Raw genomic sequence first — 24,517 nt, 5'->3', positions numbered from 1 at the left:
AGTTGCGAAGAGCGTTCGCATTTTTACGTATATTTATTGTATAATTTTATAAAATGCATTGCTAAGACACAATCATTTTCTAACAAGCATAGTTTATGTCATGGTAAAATTATAATAATTATAAGATACCGTAAAATATTTTAATATATAAATGAACACAAACCCACTACTTGAACGCGTACACCGTGGTATCTTATAAAGTATTTATTCAATTATGTTTTTGTCTATATGGTACAATATTAAATGTCGTACTTAATAGATGCATATGATTTGCATAGCGATTGTAATAATTGAATAAAAGTTATGTGTCAACAATGAAGTGATATAATCTATGTAAAATTATTATTATAATTTATAACAGTTACATGTAAGATGACGAGATGCAGGGTAATTACAAGTATGATAAAATAATGCTAGCGTTACTTTTTTCATCTTTAGATCAAATTATAAAAAAATGCATATTCCTGTGTAAATAATGTTTTAATTATTGTAATAAACAAATCTATCTTAAAAATTATTTTATTTTCTTATCAAGTCTTATATATTACATAATAACCAAAACCTGTACTCAAATTAAATTCCAAAATAAAAACACCAACTAAAATATATGTACATAATATTATTATCCATACAAAATACGGAAATATGCAAGAAAAGTTGCTAAATATGCAAATTATTATGTAAATAAAATTTTAAAAATATACTATAAAAATTCTGGTATATTTTTTAAAAATGTGATCTTTTAAATAATGTGTTATATTATAATATTTACGAGATTATTGAAAAAAAAATTAATTTTGACATACGAACAAACATTTAAGGTTAATTTAGTTTGTTTATTATAGACTTTTAAAATATATTCGATTATTTTACCTTTAAAATGAGTACTCAAAAATTTAGCTATTTTTACATTCTAATTCCAAATATCTGCAATGGTTATTACAATCTAGTAATTTTTAAAACTTCTCTAATAGATTAGTTCTGTATATTTTTTAATCTATTTTTTTTTAAATATTTATGAAACTCACATTTTTATATTATTAAGAAAAACTACGACTAATAAGATTTTCCATTAAACGATCTACGCATTTTGAAACGTAAATATATTTTTATAATAAAAAAATAATATCTTTATCAATTCATACATAAATCCAAACTTCAATAATATCAACGTTAAAACCATATAAATATTATAATTGTAGTAATTGTACATTATAAATTAGTATGGTATATTTTAGAGTACAAATATTTATTATAAAGTGATTTCTATAACGCGTATTGTATATACTCTTCTTATTTCTTGGTTTAAACCTTTAAGACTATATTATACAATAATATAAATAATTATTTAATTTTGAATCTACTTAAAATATTAAAAAAATTTGTGGTTTGGGTTAAAAATAAAAATAATTATACAATCATATTTATCAACTACGTATATAAGTCATAAAATAACAATAGTTTTTCGCATAATACGCAAAATATAAGAATTTAGACGTTTTTTTATTTCATCATATTGATTGATAATATGGTGAAATACAATAAAGATATTTTAAGAAAAGATTTGAATTTTTTGACAACTAGAAATTTACTTTATTCAAATGCAAATCTAGAAGCATGAAATAGAAGAGCTAATTTTTATTTAAATAAAGGAAAAAAAAATTTTAGTAAATATATAAAATATTAGTTATAATTTATTTTCAAATGATAAATATGAAAAATTATCAACAAAATCAACAATTATTATATTTAAATTTTAAATAAGTATATATATATATATATATATAGATGTATTAAATATTTGTATGATAATATAATATGTTCAAAGGGGAGGCTAAAGTTCATTAGCCCTTTTTTAGACTTATGCCTTTCTTTAAGTCATGCTATTTAACCTGAATATATTAAATTGCATACAAAAACAATTCTGAGAAAAGATGTACTTTCAGCCTATATTACCAAGTATATTTTATTAAATATTTATAGTTAATTCTTGTTATGTCGAGTCTCAAGAGAAACGGAAATAATTTAAGATATCGAAAATTTCGAGATAGCGACGTTTGACATAATAAGAAATAAGAATGTACTGTATATTGCTTTTTATAATTAATTTATTTACAATAAAAATAAGGTAGGGTAAATTTACTTTTGCCAAATATATATTAGATATTAATTATTATTGTAATAAATGAAAAATTATATTATTGTTACAATTTTTTTTTACTCAATACTGATATACTGAAACGGTGTAAATAGGTTCATGGTATAATCGTATAAATATTAAATAAGTAATAGTTTAAAAATGTTTATCTAAATATATTGAAAATTATTTATTCTAACTTTATTTAATGATGGAATAAAAATGTAATTATTAATAATAGGAAACATTTTTAAACAATAATAGGTAATAATTTTAATATTTAGTGGGACGGCTGTGTTTGTTTTTGTTGCATAATATTATCAAATCATGGCGTACATTTTTAAAGCACGATTCTCATTTCCACATTTCCAGATCATCCTCAGAAAAATAATTTTGGAATTGAACAATAAATTGTAATAAGTGTTCCATGAATAACAATTTGACAGATTCTGTCAAGTTTTTATTTTTTTAATTTTTAGTTTTTATTGCAAGCATGGCTCCCTTGATAATAACCGACGATGCCCCTGAGAGCCGCACAGGTTGAAAACCACTGCACTAGATAATATAACTTATAAACTTGTCACGTATTTGTAAAAATACGCATAATCACCTATACACAATTTATAATACGGTTTATATGCACTAATATGTAGTATATAATATATTATATCCAATATATGGGTCATCTCTTTCAATTGTCAATGGGTGTTATTTATGTGCTGCACTGCTACCATACTTGCATGTGTTGACTGTTGATATTCTATATTATAATATTAAAGTGCCGATTTAGTTTACTATTGTACGGTTAATATGAATTATGTAAATTGCGACACCCAAGTATAATGGTGTATATTCTAGGTATATATATATCTATGTATGTACTTAAATAATAAATCTAGGTTTATGTGTTATGTCACCGATAAGTTGGATTAACTTGTAGGTTTAAATTAATATATAGTAATTTACGAGTTTCATTAAAAACATACATGTGTTTAATTTTATCTACAATTTAAAACAAACATTTACCTTTCATAAATTTATTTATAAATGCTTACACACAAAATAAATATAGTATATCATATTTTTATAAATGATCTAAAGAGACGGGTAAATTATTAATATTAAAAAAAAAGTTTAAAATGATTTTAAAAATTGATATAAGTTTGATTGTTTAGTAATTCAATACCTATAACATTTTCTTTGATTATTTAATTTCTACTCGAATTTGAATACCTATCAAAATAGTAGGCTTATTAAAGCTGAACGCTAAATTTAATGTTTACACACACTTTAAATTTTGTCTATGATAATTTATTTCAAAAATATCCGTTATTCCATAGTCTCATTTCACCCTGTAAAAAAAGTTCAATACCATGTAGTAATGACCGAATTTTTAAAGCAGCCTTGGAGCTAAGCATCAGATCGGATCGGCCTTCATCCAATTCAGCATTCATTTATCCACCCGCGCACTATAAAGTTTTTTTATTAAAATTTATCGTTGCGTCACTATGCTGATATTATACATTGTTCCAAACATTCGTATGAATGTTAATAACGCGAATAATAAGAAGGCCATTCAATATTTTTAAAAAGTCTAAAATGTTGGTATCTCCATTCAACCGATTAGATTATAGATAAATAAACCCTCATAATTATTTTCCTGAATACTTGCATGGCATTACAGAATACAGATTATTACATGCAGGATTATTTGTAGCTCATGTGTGTTATGTGGTGTATGCAAATAGCTATAGTGTTGGATTTATGATGTCTCACGAGACTATAAATCATTGGAATAAGCACCCGTAATTTTACTAATATATTTTTTTATTTAATAAGCAAAAATTAATTTTAGTCAACATATTATATCAATAACGAATCAATCAATTTTGTGTTTAAAAATCGGGTAACTCGCTCAGCTGTACAATAGGTAATATGACGTGTCAAATTTTCCTTGTAGTTAAGTAAGTCACTGTAATAGAAATGTTAAATTTAAATTCAACGATTATTGTTACGTATAAAAAAATGATTCTGAGATGAGTGGGTTTATCAGTATATACCTATTTTTAAGGATTTATTTAAATTGCTAATATCAATTTATTTTACTATTAGTAATCCAATAATTTGAATTAATGTTTGTCATAACATTTATTGTATTATTAATTATCATAATATGCTTATACTATACTGTAAAATAAATGATTTTACCTAATAACAATATCAAAAACAAAACATGTTGTATATTATTTAGTAATATTGGGTGATAAAACCTTTCCCGCTGAGAATTGTTTATCGTTTACAATGGCAATGAACCGAGATTATGTCAGTGTAATGTCATACCTAGACCATTATAGTTACATTAAAATCAAAATTTTTTCACAAGTTATCAATTCTCAATGATAATTAGTGGGTAGTACTTACACAAACTTATAAAGAAAAAATACATCTGATTGTCATTATTTATAATAATATTGATATGTTACGTTTCAATATGAAATCAAATGTTTCAATGTACGTGAAGTTTTTCTTTTAAGATAAACATTCAAAACTTTTATTTTCTAAATACAAATTTGTGGAGCTATGAAATAATACTTAATATCAAATTGTTTTTATTTCTCCACACTGCCGCAGTTATTAGTTTATTATTATACATAGTTATAGTACTATTCGATATAGTAAGCTTACAAACGGTACTCTTAGCAGTCTTAGTTAATATGTTATGGTTGAGAATCTTTCGAAACCAATATTTAAGTCTTTTAACAAATTCTTAATTTTATTTTCATCGACGGTGATACGAACTAAATTAGTTAAGATTAATCATTAGAAACATAAATCAAATATTACGTCTTACAGGCTACAATACTTATTCCATATTTTCAATAGTATAGTGACTTATATTGTATTTATTTGAATATTGCCATTTACTTTTACGAATGAGTTCAAATAGTCAATTTTAGCAAAAAGTATTTTATTTTATTTAAATTTATGTCAATTTTCCAGCAATGATGAGCTGAATTGTAATGAAACTAAAAATGTATTGAGTATTTGGGATAATAATAATATATCTAATAATAAACTACTTATGTATAGATATAGTAAGATATAGTATCTCTTCACCCATGATTATTATCAATAAAATTGAATTTAACAGTAATAAAAATAAAACAAAATTTTTATTTAAACTAAAGGTATTATATATCGTTTTTAAATTATTCATAAATATTCAATTTGTTATAAAGTGTGAGGTATTGCATATATCTATGTGTCTACTGCAGTCCGTACAATGGACATGAAATAGTTTTTACCTAAATTGAATTTGTGTAGAACACTTTTTAATTTTGTACCATTTTACTAAATGACCCTTATTATTATACGATCACACCTTGAATATTTGTGTATGATTATAACTAACGATTTTTAATGCAATAAAAAGTCTGAGAAACATTTATCGAAGTCTATCGAATAACCTACAATTATTTTTCATTGTAAATGTAAATAATTCATCACTAAGTATATTGTATTAGATTTTTTCCAAACAACTTTGCTGTAATAGTAAAACTAAAATGTAATTATGATTGACTATCGTAATGACTAATGAGTTCACAGTTACTTATTAATTATTACTCAGAATAAATGTCAGTATGTCACACGTAGTAGTTTTCTATTTAACTATGAATAATTTATATGATTACCTACGTAACAAATTATTACCTTATTTATCCTATATCATTACTCAAAATGTGTTGAAATATTAATAATTCATACACTAAAAAATTATAACACCAATATTTTTTTGACAATTATTAATTGAATACAATATCATGTATGTTTTAATAATATTATTCAGTATCGTAATATATTTCTTCATAATTTCTTAATACAATAGCCGATGAACAACTAAATATTATCACAGAAACAAATCTAGAAGTTATTTAAGGAAATTATCAACTTATATTATTTTAATGAAAAATATAATTATGTGTGGTTTTCAAATTTAGTCTAAGTCTCGATATCGATAGTTTATAATATTATTATTGTCAATTATGCTTTGACTATTCGTGTACTGCTATTCAAAACTGAATATTAAATTAAACGTATATAATATCCAATTATTTTATTAAATTTAAATAATATAGAATTAGTATAATACAGATTAAACAATAAGATTTCAAGTGTATTTATAGGCAAAAATGTATTATGAAATCTTTGTAGATTTCTAAACCAAATTAATGCATCATATTTATAAATAAATATATTATATTGGTATATCAAATATCAATAATAAAATTTTATTATTTCTCAATTTATTTGTAATTTTCTTAAAATAATGATGATGTCATATAATAATAATAATAATAATTTTATTTAGAAAATATATACAATTTACACTAATATATGCGAAGAAAATGTAAGACACGTGTTTGCAACTCCCCTATAAGCATAAGCTTGTTTTTTTTTTTTTTGGGGGGGGGGTTATAAAAGATTTAGTACAATACAAGAAAGAAAAAAAGGTATACAAATTATTATATAATTACAACATTAGTAAAACTAAGAGGAAAAAAGATATTTTTAACAGAACAGTATAATCACAAATCGTATATTGAATTGTATTGTTTAAAGCTTGCTAAGTGATTTATAGACTTTAATATTTCTATGTCTTATATAAAACTGACAATTTATGTAGTCACAAGAGTACCTACCATGTCGTAAATATTGAATATTTAAGTGTGTTGTATAATAATTGTTTATTGTTTTTAGAAATAATTGTAATATTAATTTTACCTTAAAAAAAAAAACTTTTGACTATTATTCTAAATAATGTCTACAATCCAAAGTTTCTATGCTTGTAAATGTTAATGTTTATATTCTTACATTTTATTTATATAATTAGGTTTCGTTGGATACTGTTAAGATTGTATTGACACACTCGAGCAATAATAATTTTCTCATGCATTGAAAGCTTATAAACATGATAATAAAAATGTTCTTGTCCTTTGGAAAATTGAACTTTAAATTATTACATTAGGTAACCTCAAATACGTTTAAACCGTAAATGGTGCCGGGACCTCCTAAATGATTAAAAAACTATTATCCATTACCATAAAGTTCCATTACTAGATGGATTCTTCCTTAAAGACTATAGCCATTACCACCCTATACATCACTTATTGTAAAAAAATATATATTACAGATTGTATAAAATATTTGAAAGACAAAAAAAACTTATTACGTTAAAATAAATGTATACAATAGAAATACATATTATAAAAATAATATACCTAAACATTAAAAAAAAAAAAATTAAAACTGAAATGGTTTAGTTAAAAATTATGTAAGATATATATTTTCAAAACTAAAACATATATTAATTATTTAATGTATTGTTTATAAATAGTTTTAGTTATTTGTATACTTATAAAAACAAAAATAAAAGGAATAATATTTTATTAAAATCATGAACATCAAACTTCTAATTTTTCACTTACTCTATAATATTTATAAGTACTAATTATTCTTTAATTCTATAAGAATGGTTTGTTTTACATATTTTAGTGTTGAAGGTCATACAGATAAATTGTACATTTGTGTAATATGTGTTGCATAACCAAAACATCATAGGGTTTTAACTTAGTGCTAAAGCGTAAATATTATAAACAAAATCCATAATAATAGATCTTTGGATTTGAATTGATTTTAGATGGATAATAAAGTTTGCTTTTTGAATTTTTTATACCACTTTGTTTAAAATAATTCTTACATGAGGTACTCAACAAAACAGAAGTTAATTTATTATATACATTCATAAAACTTAAATGAATTTATATAAAACTATCGTAAAATTATATTACAGTACGTTATATTAACAATTAATATTTTATAAATTTTAACAGAAAAATTAGTGCGACGAAGAACTCTGCAGTATTGTCCTTTGTTGTCGGTTTAAAATTTAAAAAAGGTATTCTCCTACCTATAGAGTACAGTGACTTGACTTTAAATATACCATTGAATATTATTAGATTCTATACATTCCTTCATTATGTAATATACTTAAAAACATAATTTTTTAACTAGATAGACTGTATCTATATCAAGTAAAAATAACAATTTAATATAATTTACTGTTTAATTTTAATGTATAGATATTATTATCTAATATTTGATAAGACTCTACAGTTCATTTTTTAAAATAAGAATCATTTTAATATTACAATTAAAGAAAAGTTTGGTAATTATTTTTAACTAACGAAAACATACATAATGTAATCACAAGTATATTAAAATATCAATCATAAAACTATCATACATTAAATAAGTATTTTTAAATAATAAAAATATGTACCTATTTAATTTATAGATTAATAATTACAATAAAATATATGCAGTTTAGGTACCATATTATAATATTATATACTTTGTATAAATATACACAAATCGTGTTTACATGAAATTATAATAATAGTTAATACAATAATACCACGTACTTTAAAATTATTATTGATAATATTTTCAATATAAAACACTCTCCTTCTCCTCTCATCTCGGAAGCTATTATATCTACACCACTTGTGAAAAGTATAACATTCACGCAGTGTGCATATCATATGATAATGATACAATTTGTATTATTGTCACTGCATCAGAATCACAATTAAAAGTTATCGTCTGTTGAGGTTAACATAAATCGTAATTAATGATTATGATGATGTTTCGTAGACTCAAGTTTTTGGCCACTGCAGTTGTGCTACTCGCTGCAGTTGCTGCTCACACTCTTAATACTACACCAGTGGTTCATTCCAATACCACGTCTACAATCCGCCTTGCCATTAACCGTTTAAGCCCAGGTAAATTTAAGACAGATTTACACAATATATTACCATTTACTACTATCGTACGTATTTTTTTGCAAAAAATCGATCATAATTTTTAGATTATTACACGGGAAAAACTTGTTTTATAGCAAATAATATTTTTTGAAAAGATAAATAAACTGACTGAAATTTTACCGCGGTATAAAAAGTCTAAAATTATTGTATTTAATGACCACTATAAAATAAATATTATAATATATTGGCAATATTTTCATGACATCACCATCTCAATCCCGACACTGATTTATGACTGAGCGTATAATTTTATTATTTTTTCTCTCGGTGTTAAAAAATAAAAATCTTAGTTATGCCTCCCAGTCATATAGTTATATAATAATGATGTATTGACACTAACATTTTTATAATTTATAATGCATAATATGTATTGTCCATAATATTAACTAATAATAATTTAAAATAAATGGTTGTTGGATAAAAAATATTGGCAATTGACGTTGAATTTGAGTTATTGGTTCAATGTTAACACTTGTCGTTGAATAAACGTATATAGTGCGTTTAACATTTATAGTCTCGCAATTATACTAAAATGAGACCCTACCAATTGAAATCTCTCCTTATGCGAAAAACTAGTTTTACCAAAATAAATAATTAAAAATCGCTCAATATTATTTACTTAGAACAAAGTTTTAAAATACGTAGTTATTATGGTATTTGAAATGATAAACATAAATACGCTGCTGATATCAGTAACATTGCATAGTTCAATATGTATTCTAAGCCATAAAAATAATAAATAGGATTATGTTTCTTAAATAATCACTCTAAAAAGTTATCATTAAGTATGTATATTGTATATATACTGATCATTTTATTATATATCCAACTAATCCGGTACTTATATAAGCATAAATATAATGTTGTGTAATCTTATAAAAATGATTAAAAAATTGAATTCTGCTCTATTATTACTTAATATTTATGGATAAAATTTCAATTGCCTTTGCTATGACTTATGATAATGCAAGTATAAATTAAATAACAAAAGCTTGTTACGTGCAGGTACCAACGTCTAAAATAGTATAATTTATACTTAAATATTTAACAAGTCATGATTTTGTGATTCTCAACGCAAGGTATTATTTATTTTACAAATAAATAAAATTTAAAAAAAGGTATTGTGTAAAAGTAAAATATAATTCTATAAACGGTTTTTTTGACACAGATTAAAATTGATTAGTTAAAAATTAAGATAAATACAACAGATACTGGTCAACTGTTTAGTTTATCACCAGTATATATAAAATTCACCACAAAAAAATTGGGTGATTCAAATACGATAAAAAAATTTTGCAAACAATTATTTATTTATATTCATTTTAAATTAATTGTATTGATATAAAACTTACAATAAAAAAATAGATTAGTATGTTAATTTTTTAATATATGCATAAAAAAATAAAAATAATAATAAAAAATTTTATATTTATAACATAAATATTATTTAACTTTTCAAACGTATTTAAAAAACTATAAATAATTAAATTTTAATAAACAAAAAAATAACTATATTTTAAACAATTTATTATAATAATATAAAAATAAAAAAACAAATTAATTTAATATTATAGGTACTAACAATAAAGTTAGTTTAAAATTATGTATAAAATTCACGATTATATTATATTATGAATATATAAGTTTCAATGAAATAAAATGAGTGAAATTTTAACAACAAAGAAAAAAAACGGCTGCCATAATTTTTGATTTTTAATTCTTGATTTTAAGAGAACCCAACACTTGCATATTGTGTTGTCTCCGTCTTACAAGTGCGCAACATAGCAATTTTACGCGCAGCAGATCACGTTTAGCTCTGTTAATTTAAAAATCAGTGTGAATTGAATTATTATGAAATTTGATGGTAAGAACATTATCTGTGTTTGTATGTATTGGCTCTTTACGATTACTCAGTTTTTAAGTGACTTATGAGCGTTTTTAATTTACGCTATATATTATATACTCATAACTTGCTAAAATATTGAACTATCGTAAAAAACCAACATACAAACAAAGATAATTTTCTTACCATCAAGATTCATAATAGGTCAATTCACTCTAATTTTTAATTTTTAAACGTTATCTGCTGAGCGTCAATTTGCTATATTACGTATTTGTAAGACGGAAACAACATAATTGCGGGTTTTACACCCTCATACCTGAAGTATTTCGGGTTAATAGAGTGGAGTGATAGTGAGGATTTTCGTCGTATCTGTTGTCTTTTTAATGGTGAATTTGATATCCGTTAGATATTTTGATTTTGATAATATTATAGACTTTAGTACAGCTACAGGATATTTGATCTGTTGTGGCATAATTTGGATTATACGCAAGTTTTATATTTGCATCATTAAAATCTAATAGTATGCTAAATAGAATCACTTTTTAAATCGATTGGATTGAAAAATGGATAGATTCCAGGCAGGGTTGATGGCGAATGTTTATGATAATATATATAATTATGTAAATATTTATTATTAATTTATTTTCAGGAAAAAATTTTACCATAGAAAATGTTAAGAACATCAGTCCGACAATGTGTGCAAATGTTCACCGTTCAATTGATGAATTTCCTAGAGATTTCTTCACTGAAGAACAAAGACTTCACGGAGCCGTTATCGTTCACTTAATTTTGTCATTTTATGGATTCCTATTTATAACGTTTGTTTGTCAAGATTATTTCCTACCATCGGTGTTATATATATGTCTAGGTATGATATTATAAATTGATGTAAGTTTTTAATGTATTTATAAATCTGAAAAAATTAAGCTAAATCAGTATAATACTATAGGATTAATAATTAAACTGACAAAACATGTAAAATATAAAATGTTGTTATTAATATTTTCAGATTTAATCGAATTTTTATTTAGTCAAGAGGATTTTCTCCTCTAAAAATATTGATGCTAGTATTATAATTTATATAATGCCTAATTTAGATTATTATCCCTCGATGTATTACAATATTATAGCGCGGCGTTGTGGTTAGGCTAATTAGCTACACTACTGTCGAGGATAGGTTCACTAATATCTTATATTATCATTACAATTTATAATATTCATTAATTTTAAATAAACCATTTTTTGTATTAAAAATATTAAAAATATCGAAAAATCTGACTAGATAACACAGTTTGTGTTAGATGTGCCCCAAAATTATTGAAAATATATTACACCTGTGTAAGGTGTCCTAGAATTCTTGTAAAATACCCTGAAGAAAATATGGTTTAAAACTATTGGCACTCTATATAATAGTAGTTAACGTTAAATTATCTCTAAATAAAATATAATTTGAACACAATTTTATAATATTGTTTTGATGTCGGCTGCACGGCACCTCCCTAAGAGAAGAATATTAATGCGCTACCACCATGCACTTTCGAGCACTGCAAACGCAATTCGATATTTATATCTTATTTGACGGCGTCGTATTCAATCAGCGGTGTAGCTATAAATTAAAGCGTATCTAGTCAAAATAATTTTTCCATCCCTGTATAATTGAAATCATATACCATTTACGGTTTACAGTAAACCTTACACGTTTATATTAATTACGCCGTCTTCAACTAAATACTTGACAATCGCCTGCAACGTCCGTCGCATGCGTAAGCCCATAAAAATATATCACGCCCCGAGATAATTGCCTCCGTTTTCCTCGCGTTAGATATGTCACCGGACTCGAATTTTGCATGATATTATTGTCGATTATTTCAGATCTGGGACTTTCGCCTGACGTCGCTGGGGCGACATTTATGGCGGCGGCTACCTGCACTTCCGAGCTTCTCGTCTCCACGATCGGAACTTTTGTGACCAAGTCTGACCTCGGTGTAGGCACGGTAGTGGGAAGCGGCGTGTACAACACGTTGGGCGTGTCGGCTTGTGCGGGCCTGGCAGTGTGCAGTCGGCCGATCACGGTGGAAAAGTGGCCGCTGATCCGGGACAGCGGCGTGTACGTGACGTCCATAGCCGTGTTGGCCGCCATCGCTGTCGACAACGTGGTCACTTGGTACGAGGCGCTGATCATGGTAACCATGTTCTTTGGATATTTTGTCTTCTTGTTCACGCAATACAAACTCGTCGAGAAAGTGGAAAAGTGGAAACACCACAACCGTAAGATCCGACGTCATAATATTATTTTTATTATTAGTGTGGTATCGATATGTCATCAGATATGGCGATGAAGTCCGATCATTTTAATTGGGAGGGTCGTGGGCTAATTCCGATTGCCGATAATGGACTACAACAAAAATTAGTAAATTTAACGGTTTAGAAAAACATAACGACTCGTGATTGTTGCAGGCTAGTAGACAAGACGATATTATTTATCCACATCTTAAATAAGTCCAAATAATATTTTTAAATTATTTTTACCTATGTGCAATGACTACTTACAGGCATTGTATCAATTTTTGAGCGTATCAAAGGATTGCTATGTTGTACAAAATATACTTCTGTGGAATCTCAAAATATCACACTACACAGAAGTGATACGCCAATACGTCAATACGGAACAGGTGAGTTATTAGTATTGTAAATTAAGAATTAAGATACGCTTTCCCTAATAGAATACTGGAATACGATTTATAATTGAAGAAATAAATATATATATAATTCATTTTTTTCAATTATAAAATATGGCCCGGCCTGCTTATACATTATTTATTTCGTTAACATAATATGATCTGTTTTATTTATTATAAATTTATAAATTATAATAACTGACACCTTATTTACTTTTTAATTTAAAATAATCAATGCAAAATAATTTGAAGATAATACAGATGATTTAATTATGTTGTAGTATTTTATTTTTCCGATAAAAAAACGTAATTATACCAAAGCCATCGGAATCATTGAGCATCTATTATTCATCTATAGCACCATCGTGGTTTATATATTATTAGTTTTGTAACTTCACCCCCGAAGAAATGAATAATTATTCATTAATAGGGCACTCAGTGTATTTTTGTGTAGCGTAGGTACCTCAATTGGCTCAATTTAAATGTAGATACATATGGCTGTCAGTATTCCTTATTACTTTGTGAACAAATTTAAATTATGGCAAGTTAAATACAACACTGGGTATATTATTCAGTTGAAGTTTAATAACTTAAAAATGTAATCGATTTAGATATTGTTAGCTAAAATGAACAATTTAATGATACAGCTCTTTTTATTATTAAATATATAAAATAATATAATACTGTTATTATACGAACGTATAACCTAGGCATGTGGAATCAACATAATAATAAAAATTTGTTCAGCGAGACCTATTGGACATGAACACGAGATTAAAACTACTGTTAAAATTGTACTAAATCTGAATTTTTCTTCAGTGTATATACGTAGTATGTATAACTTTATATAATTCTATATTAAATAGTCGAACACCAGCTGCAGCTGCAAAATGACGAGCGAACATCATCAAAAATAACATTTACTTCGACCACGACAATCTTTGGTGAATGCGATCAATCAAATGTGAATGTACAAAGTAGGTTAAAAATATGAGAATATATAATATAATATAATAATGTAAAATATACTTAATATTATTAAACAAATATGTATATAAGTTGTTTTTTCAACGTTTTTGGATTATTGCATAAATGTAAATAGTCGGTACCTAATAGACTTTTTAGAAAAAAACCTAATCATAAAAATATATTTAATATTTCTTTATTAAACTAATAATTTATTGTTATATGATATATTAAATACATTACAAATTTGAAATTATAATACTTACCTATTACCTATATATTACTAATTAATAATTACATGCAGCTGTTTACTAATTCTAATAAATTGTCTCGAATGAAAGATTCAAATTTGTATACAATTTTAAGCATAGGTTTAACTATTATTATTCCAAAAGTTTATCCAATTTGAGTATTAAATTTTTGATTTGTATACATTATCCAATTAGATAGGCATTTAGAATTTCTAACAGTTTAAAATATATAACTGTCAAATTCTTGCAATTTTTTTCTTAATTTTTTAGTAGATTTTTGTCGAAACTTTTTTACTGTATGACATAATAATGTGTGTTATACAAATATACATTTATTACTATAGTAATTTTCACTTTTCAGTCTAAAAATAAATCGTTTTATGCAGCTTATTTACCTCAGTCGAAATCGTCTTGGAGTAATAACTTGTTACCGGTCGTCTGGTGGACGTTTTGCTTGCCGGTTAACTTTACGTTGTGTATCACGATTCCGGATTGTCGAGTAAAACGAGCACTATACCCTATCACGTTTGTCATGTCAATCATATGGGTCAGCGTGGTCACATACGTTTTGTCATGGTTTTTAACGATATGTGGTAAGTATAAAAGTAAAATGCATCACGTGCATGTATTCGTGTTTCATACATCTGCTTTATCTTATATGTATGCTCAATGCTATATATATTTACATCAGTGGTTAAGCACACACATATGCCCTAATAGGCTCTTAGTGAGAATCACATTTGAAATTTAATGAAACTTCAATTTATTATATTATATATACTCGAACAAGGCCGTACCTGGGGGGGTCAACTGAAGAATAAAATAGTTCAAAGACAAATTCAAAGGTGGATTAGACGATAAGTGGTTAGACTATTTTTATATTTTCATATTTGGTTTAGTAATTAAATATATCAACATATAATACAATATAAATAGATCTATTTTGTAATGGAGGAGTAGCCAAAAATCAATTTTCACTGGAGTGAAAAAATTGTTAAGACATATGTGTATTCTGTACATTACCACTTTGTTATTTGTGTTGGAATGGTTTGTTACAATAATAATAATAATAAGGTATATACTTATTTCTTGGAGTTTATATTATTTCGTACTACTATTATATAGGTGATACGTTTCGCGTTAGTGACGTTGTCATGGGCATAGGGGTTTTAGCAGTCGGCAGCAGCATCCCCGAAGCTGTTTCGGGCATAATAAACGCACAAAACGGTAAGAATTAGCAGTTTGTAAGTATAACATTGATGGTAGGTAGAAGCATTGATTTTAAAATATACTAAAATCAATAGTAGAAGCCAAAAATTTATGAGTAGCTATACTAAGTGACGATAGGGTAGCATCCAGTATTCCACATTTTACTACCACTGCAATATACTGTTTTAAATGTAAGCCATAATATACCAAATAATTGAAAATATTCTACTTAATTATATACCACTATTAATACTTCGACGTATTTTTGCGTAGTCGATGATAATTACTTCTCAGTGACTAGTGAAATTGTTTTACCTAAACAATAGAATTTAATTTTGCAAATATATATAGAATTCATAACACACCACACAGTTTACATGGAACGTGGTGATATTGAAAATATGGAATAAGCAATAATAGGATAAAAAAATCCAAAAAAGCTATGGTTATAAATGAATACAAAAGGAAAGCTACAAAAAAACTTACTAAATTATGTATAAACAATATTTCAATAATTAACTTATAAAATAACTGGATCTTATTTATTACTTACTTTAAAGTTGCTTTTTTTTTACTTAATATATTATGTATCATGTACATACGCCATACCTATATAATACACATCCTATACATAATATAAAAAATGTACAGTGATTCTTTTTATCATATGACACTAAAACTTACGTAAAGTAAGGCAGATGTTAAAACATAATATGGTTATTGGTTACAAAAACGTCTACTCTTGTGTTTTGTAAATCACATATTTAATAACTTTTGCAGGCGAAGGGTCCATGAGCATCAGCAGTGCGCTTGGCTCCAACACAATGGATATACTACTGTGTCTGGGTCTGCCATGGTTTGTCAAGTGCACGCTGCCAACATCGATGAATGGTGGACCCGTCACACTGCAAACCGACACCTTGTTCTTTAACTGCATGTGGATGATCGCCAGCGTGGTCATTCTTAATGTGGCGGCCGCAATTAGTGGTTACAAAATGCACAAACCATTTGGAATTATGTGCCTTGTCGGCCAGATAGTTGTCATAGCGGCGTTGATAATCAACGGACTGAATGTTGCCAAAGACGATGAACCCGTACGGTGTAGCTGATATTTTTAAATTATTTGTTTTATTCCACTACTGATTGTAAACGACAGTATAAAGTGTATTTAACTATTTAAGTTTAATATTAGTAGTTTGATCCGAATAGATAGTCCCCACAATCTTTATTTTCCAGTTATACGGATACGAATAAGAGTTATCGGAGACTCACATTGGAATGACCTGAATCTATATCAATTGCTACCTCTTGACAATGACATTTTTTTATTTTTTAATACGCAAATTTTTACGGGGGCCACAATTCCTCTGAAGTATATATCCAATTTTCAGGCCGACCAAGTTAAAAAGTGAACCAAACTATCATAGTTACTACTAAAAGCGCAAATATATGCCTTGCGCGATCCAAATAATGACACTATTTTATTCATTTGTATATTATCTACCTTATGGTCTACATGATTTTAATTTCTTTAGGTAACAACATTTCTTTTGTTTTAATTTGAGTTTAAAATTTATTCTTGGTACAAAAAATACAAATATTGTCTTTATGAAAATTTTCAGTTAGTTTATGAAATATAATATTCGTCTATACCTCCATAGCGTAAACGAATTTTATCTACGCAATAAGCCGTGATTTTACAGGTTCATTGACAAGACATTTAAAGTTGAGTTTAAGAGAAGCCGCAGATCTCGATGATTTAAAGGAACCTAAAATAATTGATTGAAATGTATACGTAAAAACTAAAAAGTTATAGTTTTGATGATCCGTTAACAAGACTTTATACATTGATGCCGAATATTGTTATGACGACGTCTGAAGTCAAGCTCAAGAAGAGATACTCGCTCTCGACAGTTTCAATGATTCCAAAATTTCTAATCTGGTCGGATTGCAAGACGTGGCATTATTTATAAATGAATTCACTGATCCGAGTGGTTCGGTAATGATAATTTACGCTTCAAAGCTTAATATTGTTGTAACAATGTCTGTAATTGAGATAAAGAAGCTATGCGACTGTGCAAGATGATGGTTTCGACGTAGTCAAACAGTTTGACTAATCTCTTTATATATTTTTGTTATGGTTAATGGTTATTACTTATTAGTTAGGTATTAGACAATACTCAATAGTAGTACCTAATCCTCGTGTTTTTGAAATAAAAATCTTTTACAATATCAGGTAAGCTGACAATAATTTGAGTTTGTATAAGAAATAAGTTATATAGACATTACATTAGCAAATTAGTAAGTATAAAGCAAATTTTTTACAGTACAATTTATTATTAAGGTAATAAGGTACAATTAAAAGTGTAATTACTAAAATAATATTATTTATCTATAATATTATAAAAAAAAATAATAACCAATATTCTTAAAAGTAATGGTTATAGCTTACACAGTTTATCATAATAAATTACTAAGAATTACTAAATCCATGTTTATAAGTTAAATAGGTACAGTGCATAGGTATGCATACAAATTTGTGGAACAGCCTTTAATGCAACATACATTGACCATTTTAAAATAAATTATTATAAAAAAAAAACGAAAAACACTAAACTGCCAAATCGGTAACAATAGAACTACAAGTATAAAGTATAATACAATAAATTAACGAACTACAGGTATAAATGTTATATAATTAATCAAGAATCAACAGGTTTCTTAACAATTAAATAATTAATCAAGAATCAACAAGTTTCTCAATAATTAATATACTATATCTTGTCTTAAAATTTAAATTATAATTGCAATTGCAATTTCACATAATTCAGTTTTGTTAGAATGGTAACACTGTTTTTCCCAACTACAACTATATTAAATCGTGTCCCCAGCTACAAGCAGTGAAGCAGCTCTTTCACTTGTGACTATCCTGGTTCTAACTCCTTTAGTCCTTTAGTCATTACTCATTTGCTCAATGTTAGCTGACTGTTAATTGGCAGTTGTTCGTTAAATTTGTTATTTTCTTCTTCTGCTCTTTAGTTGTTTTTGTATACTATCAAATAAGATTAAAAATTATAAACATTATTCTTTGTGACTAGTGTTTTACGATCAAACCATTTTACTTGTATAGATAATACTTACTTTCATATTATTGAGTTATATTATCTGCAGTATTGTTGCAAATTTATGTACATTAATTTGTTATATTGTCCATTTACACTTATTATAAACCTGAAAAGAAGATGTTCAACTTGCAAAGTGTTATAGATAATTAGTTATTAGTCTGTACTTTAAATCAATAATGGAATCGGTGTAAGTACTGAATACTGATTATGAATATAAAAAAATGTAGCCAAGATTTGCCAATTGAAAAATAAAATTGAATTAATCAAATGTTATATACTGTTATTGCCAAAATAATATATTTTTTTTTAACATACTTATTACTTAAATGCTACGATGGTGAAACATAATTTTACCACCTACAGTAGTAGGTAGTAGTACAACCAGCTTAGGGAAAAATCCGCAAGCCAATTACTTTTTAATATATTATATAGTTATATACCAATAATTGATACAATTGAATTTACATAATGATAAATGGTTCTACTTAGGTATAATTTATTATGTATAAAAATAGTGATATATTTGTGGTAACATGTAGTAAAAGTATAGAATTATACAGTCAAAAAAAATTTAAATAAAAATAAATTTTTTCCATAAGATTTTTAATTACATTTACATTACTCGAACACTACTGCATAATTTATACTATTGGAAAAATTTAAGTACCTAATTTTAAACATTTAGAAAATGTTTTTTGAGTATTATAGTTATTCTATTTTTGTTACAACTATACTGGTTGATATAGTATATTGTGTTTTATAAGATGTATTTATAATGCTGAAATGCATTATTGGCATTATTCCTAACTGAATAATAATATATTTAGCCAATTAACACATTATCACGTAAACTTTAATAGGTATCAAATTTAATTGATTTAAGATTAAACTTTAATATTTTCTGTATTTGTGTGCTTCATATTTTTTGATATTTTAATTTTTAAATAAGATTCAGTGTAAGTTATTATAAAAATAGTTCTCTTTTTAAGGGGATTGTTATTGGTAATTTTCTGTCTTTGCAAAAACACATAGAGTATAGGGATTTAGACGTATATAAGACAAAGACAGATTTAATTTCTAAATTTTATTATGATTTATTATAGACATTTGGGTCAGAATACAAAATCAAATGTTGTTCATTGTCCATTCAACATATCCCACACAATGCCACAGAAAACTCTTTTATTACATTTAACAAAATGCCCAGACAAGAAACCAAATCAAAGTATATGCACTTTTAATAACCTCCATGTGGTTCATTCTTCATTAATAAAAGTTTGTTAAAAAATAATTATTATTATTTTTGAACTTGTAAGATTATATCTAAATGCCAATTGAATCTTAGGAACATGAAGAACAGTGTCCAAACCGTTTGAATTTTGATCAAATATTATACAAAACCACAGATGATAAGATTGCGATCACTTATAAAGGTAAAGTGGAACCTTTTGAAGATTCAACGTGGGATGATGTAAGTACCTAGTTAATAAGCGACAATAAAAAAAAATACTTAAAATTTTTTGATTTTAAATATTACAAATATAACTCTTTTATGTATATTTTTTAATATAATAATGTTTTATAATTATTTATATTACAAGTAGTCAGTCATGTGTTTTTTTGTAACTTATTTAATTAATAAAAATTATATTTAAACCAATCTAAATATCTAGTCCCAATTATTATGGATAATCTGCAAGAATTATTAAATTATACTTATAATTATTATTGTATTTTGTAATTTTTTATCGTATGGCTAAAATTATAAATTATTATGATTCTATATCTGAAAATTATCTCTGATATTTAGTTTTAGAAGTAATATATCTTTGTGTTGCAGAAAATGTGATGTACATTCTGTAAGAATAAATGCAGAAATTGTGATTGGTTTATATCTTTCGTGTGTAGAATGTTATTATAAGATATGATTTAATATATTTTTAATTATACCATAAATCTCAATATATTGTATATTTCTGTTTTTATAGATAAAAAATGAGAAAATAATAAAAAATCTACTAACTTACATAAGTCTAATACCATAATTGTATTTATTTATTATAGCGATAATTGAAACATAAAATGTTTAATTTATTTGAAAACTGACTACCTAATTAACTATATTTTAATTTATTGATTCCTAGGACGATTCAAACATCAATAAAAAAGCTCAAGGTGTTAGCGAAAACACAATCATAAACCAGACCGGATATTTTATGAAACCGCAATTGGGTCTTACAAAGTCAGAGCGCAAGAAATTTCGTCAGAAAGCTCAACAAACTCTGTCAAATGTTGACTTATCATATAATCCTAACTTGAATATAAATGATGTAAGTAAATTTTTGGCCATTCTCAGACCACAGTTACAGTCAGTTTGAAAATTATTTTAAACTAATAACATTTTTCACTAAAACAACTACCTTCATTTTACTTTCAAACACAATTTTAATTTTGTGACTATAAGTTTATGAATTCAAAAAGTACCTACCAAACTACCAATGGTGTATTTACTTTACAAAGTGGAATTAGGAGGAAACATGAAAACATGGTATTTAAGAAGTACTGAGAAACTTATTAAAATTTAAAAAAGTATGGGCTAGTAGGCATTGCTCTGCTGTATAATAGAGGTGGAGAGTAGGTCATTTTAATGGATGTGTTAAATTTGAATACAATGACAGGTATCATTGTACACCAAAAACAATCCTGAACGGAAATGATTTGTCAGTTTAAGACATATTATATTATTACCTATAATTAAATTTTAATTCATTTTTCTCAACTACTAATAAAAGTTTTAGGTTTCTACGACTTATACTTTTTGAATAACAACAAATATTTTAAATTATTTTAAGATGTATCGTTTTCATGCTCTCATAAAATGTTTTCTATATTGACGCTGGAGTTTTTTTTATAGTTATTTAAAGAAAAAGTTATGGAGAACATTGTATTGGATTTTTTAACCTTAAATATAAACCACAATAATTTAATGAATTTTAAATTGAAAATGTCATTTGTCTATAAATAACTTTAAAAAAGTCGAAATATTTTAAAAATTTAATCGTAAATAGGTAACGCTAATATAAACATTTGTTGAAAATTTCAAGTATTTACAATGATTTGTTTTTTAGTTACAGTAAAATAAAAAATCAATTTTGAAAAAAACTGGTTATGCTTAAAAATTCCTTTTTTTCCGTTACTTTTAGGGTTTTTCCTGACACTTTTGATAATACTAGAAATTCTTTTGCTTACTTTTTTATTTTTATAAATTTTAAGCACTCATAATAAAATAATAATTTAATATTTAATTTCTAAATAACCACTTCTATTAATTCAATTTTTTTTTTTTTAGAGACAAAATTCTAAATCAAATGCTGGCAAATTAGTAAGTAACTATTTTAATTTTTTTTTTTATTAAATTTACATTAATTTTTAACTACCTAATTTTAATAATAATAGTTTTAAGGCGTGGTTCCCAAATTTTAATGAATTTCTTTGACAATTTTTTATTTATCTCCCACCTATAAAATGTTATACGAAGATAACACAAATTACTTCATTAACAATATCTTTCTTTTTAATTTTCCCTCAGTAATATTTTACTATATTTCTTTTTTTTTTAAAACATAAATACACAAAAAATATGAGGAATATACGCTACAATTGACTTGTAAAGACTTCTTATCTGTAACTGAATTATATTTTAAGAACATGTTATTTTATCTAATTGTCATATGATATATTAACCAATTTATTTATTTCTTATGATTTAAACTTGCAAGTCAAATTAGAATTTATTAGTATATGGAAATATATACAATAGTTATATACATTACATGATATTGTATGAGGTTAATTTAAGTAATATAAATGAATAAATAACTAAAATATTCATAAAAAAAAATCAATAGAACTACAGCAAAAAAAATTAATGTTAAAATAACTTTCAAGATGTACGACTGTACAACTTTATTTTAAACAAAAATTCTATCTATACAACAACTGAAATGGCTTATAAAAAAATTCAACTTATCTGATTGTATGAATTAGAAAGGTTAGTTTGGATAATAGATCTGGACAGTAAATAATGTTGTTCAATAATTTTTAATTAAATAATTATCTTGCTCAATTCTTTTAACTTATAGTGTTAATCTTAGGTTGATAAGTTTAGAGCTGTAGAGTAGAAAACTAATAAAATAAGAAGACCAGCTTACTGAATTGTAATCTATAAAGACACTGAGTGATTTAAGAGCCGGTGAATTATAAAAATTATTAAAGCTTTTGTTTATAATGCTCAACAATGATGAACCTTTATTCTGCATGTAAACATAATGTTAATTTAATACTTTTATATACTCCAAAAGATAAAATGTTGAGTAGTCATTATCTTGTATACATTTGTAAGTGATGTGTCTTTTCAAATGTTTAGTTAATCACCAGATGCTCCTCCTAATAAATCAAACAACAATTTAGGGTACATATTGTTATCTTCTACTTTGGGAGAGAGTATAGACTTTGTTTTACTATATGATAGTTTATTATATTTACATTTGTATTTTATGTTATGTAACCAATTTCAGTTTTATCTTTCTAATATGTGTATTATTCTATTTTGTAGACTAATCAAAGTGATCAAAGTATGAATCGTGGATTATTTTTTGGAAAGAAACCAAACACTTAATATATTTTTGAATATAATTTATTTTATGTATTGATTTATACTAAATATTATTACAATATTAATGTGTTTATATTTTTTACTTAATAAATTATAAATTTTGAAATTAAGTACATTAAAGTTGACACATATTGTGCCAGGCATGGATCCAAAATTTCTAATTCATAAAAGGACCAAGGGGGGGTTTAAAATTAAAGTAAATAATTATTTATAATTATTTTCATCAACTTTTTTTTTGAGACTTAAAGAAGAAGGCTTTATGTAGCTATGCTATTAATGTATCTATTTTTTTACTATTATTGATTAGTGATTACTTATAGTTAAAAATATTTTTTTTTTTGATATTATAACATATTACATTTAATTGACTGTTGGACTATTATTACTGTGATTCAATATTATTGTAAGATATGTCTTAAAAATAAAATATACAATTTGTCAAGATATATAATTTGTGACTTTATATACCATTTAAAAAATTTTAAAGTTGTAAGTCAAAATCCACTTCAGTTTTTTTTTTTTTTATTAATAAGTCTAAATCTTTATCAGCAGTTAGAGTTTCAAATCTTTGTGAATGCACATCCTAGCTAAACAGTAATGCATGAGAGTAAGTTATATGTAAAGAACTCATATTATAATTATTATGGACATGAATTATATGATACGGATAAACATTTAGTAAATTAAAAAGGAAAATAACTTAAAATACCTATTTGTTATAAATTTAACTAACCTGAATTTTAAACATT

At 25.4% G+C, this 24,517-nt stretch overlaps 2 protein-coding genes across 3 annotated transcripts; both read left to right on the top strand.

The window, feature by feature from the left end:
• Positions 1 to 8,763: 8,763 nt before the first annotated feature.
• On the top strand, positions 8,764 to 17,440 carry LOC113561317 (probable sodium/potassium/calcium exchanger CG1090). 2 transcript variants are annotated; one of them, XM_026967656.1, is made up of 8 exons: positions 8,764 to 8,979; positions 11,514 to 11,732; positions 12,737 to 13,132; positions 13,417 to 13,536; positions 14,409 to 14,519; positions 15,146 to 15,352; positions 15,885 to 15,986; positions 16,749 to 17,440. In XM_026967656.1, the coding sequence occupies exons 1-8, from the start codon at positions 8,829 to 8,831 to the stop codon at positions 17,075 to 17,077; spliced, it is 1,635 nt and encodes a 544-aa protein (XP_026823457.1). In that variant the 5' UTR covers positions 8,764 to 8,828; the 3' UTR covers positions 17,078 to 17,440. The 2 variants fall into 2 exon arrangements, with proteins under 2 accessions (XP_026823457.1, XP_026823458.1); XM_026967657.1 differs by lacking the exon at positions 15,885 to 15,986.
• A 1,431-nt stretch (positions 17,441 to 18,871) lies between these two features.
• LOC113548252 (gametocyte-specific factor 1 homolog) lies at positions 18,872 to 24,214 on the top strand. Its single transcript, XM_026949036.1, has 6 exons — positions 18,872 to 19,280; positions 20,197 to 20,368; positions 20,439 to 20,564; positions 21,238 to 21,423; positions 22,443 to 22,475; positions 23,709 to 24,214. The coding sequence occupies exons 1-6, from the start codon at positions 19,270 to 19,272 to the stop codon at positions 23,769 to 23,771; spliced, it is 591 nt and encodes a 196-aa protein (XP_026804837.1). The 5' UTR covers positions 18,872 to 19,269; the 3' UTR covers positions 23,772 to 24,214.
• Positions 24,215 to 24,517: the final 303 nt, after the last annotated feature.

Source organism: Rhopalosiphum maidis, chromosome 4 (assembly GCF_003676215.2).
Source record: "Rhopalosiphum maidis isolate BTI-1 chromosome 4, ASM367621v3, whole genome shotgun sequence".
In the NCBI taxonomy this organism is placed as follows: Eukaryota; Metazoa; Arthropoda; class Insecta; order Hemiptera; family Aphididae; genus Rhopalosiphum; species Rhopalosiphum maidis.
Note: the sequence above shows the minus strand (reverse complement) of the source record. Positions and strands in the feature narration are given on the sequence as shown.

Bases quoted from the DNA above. Each gene is read 5' to 3' on its own strand.
- LOC113561317 (XM_026967656.1), top strand. From the start codon at position 8,829: ATGATTATGATGATGTTTCGTAGACTCAAGTTTTTGGCCACTGCAGTT. The intron at 11,733-12,736 runs GTATGATATTAT...CGATTATTTCAG, and splicing joins GGTGTTATATATATGTCTAG to ATCTGGGACTTTCGCCTGAC. The intron at 15,353-15,884 runs GTAAGTATAAAA...ACTATTATATAG, and splicing joins ATGGTTTTTAACGATATGTG to GTGATACGTTTCGCGTTAGT.
- LOC113548252 (XM_026949036.1), top strand. The intron at 20,369-20,438 runs GTTTGTTAAAAA...ATTGAATCTTAG, and splicing joins TTCATTCTTCATTAATAAAA to GAACATGAAGAACAGTGTCC. The intron at 20,565-21,237 runs GTAAGTACCTAG...ATTGATTCCTAG, and splicing joins AAGATTCAACGTGGGATGAT to GACGATTCAAACATCAATAA.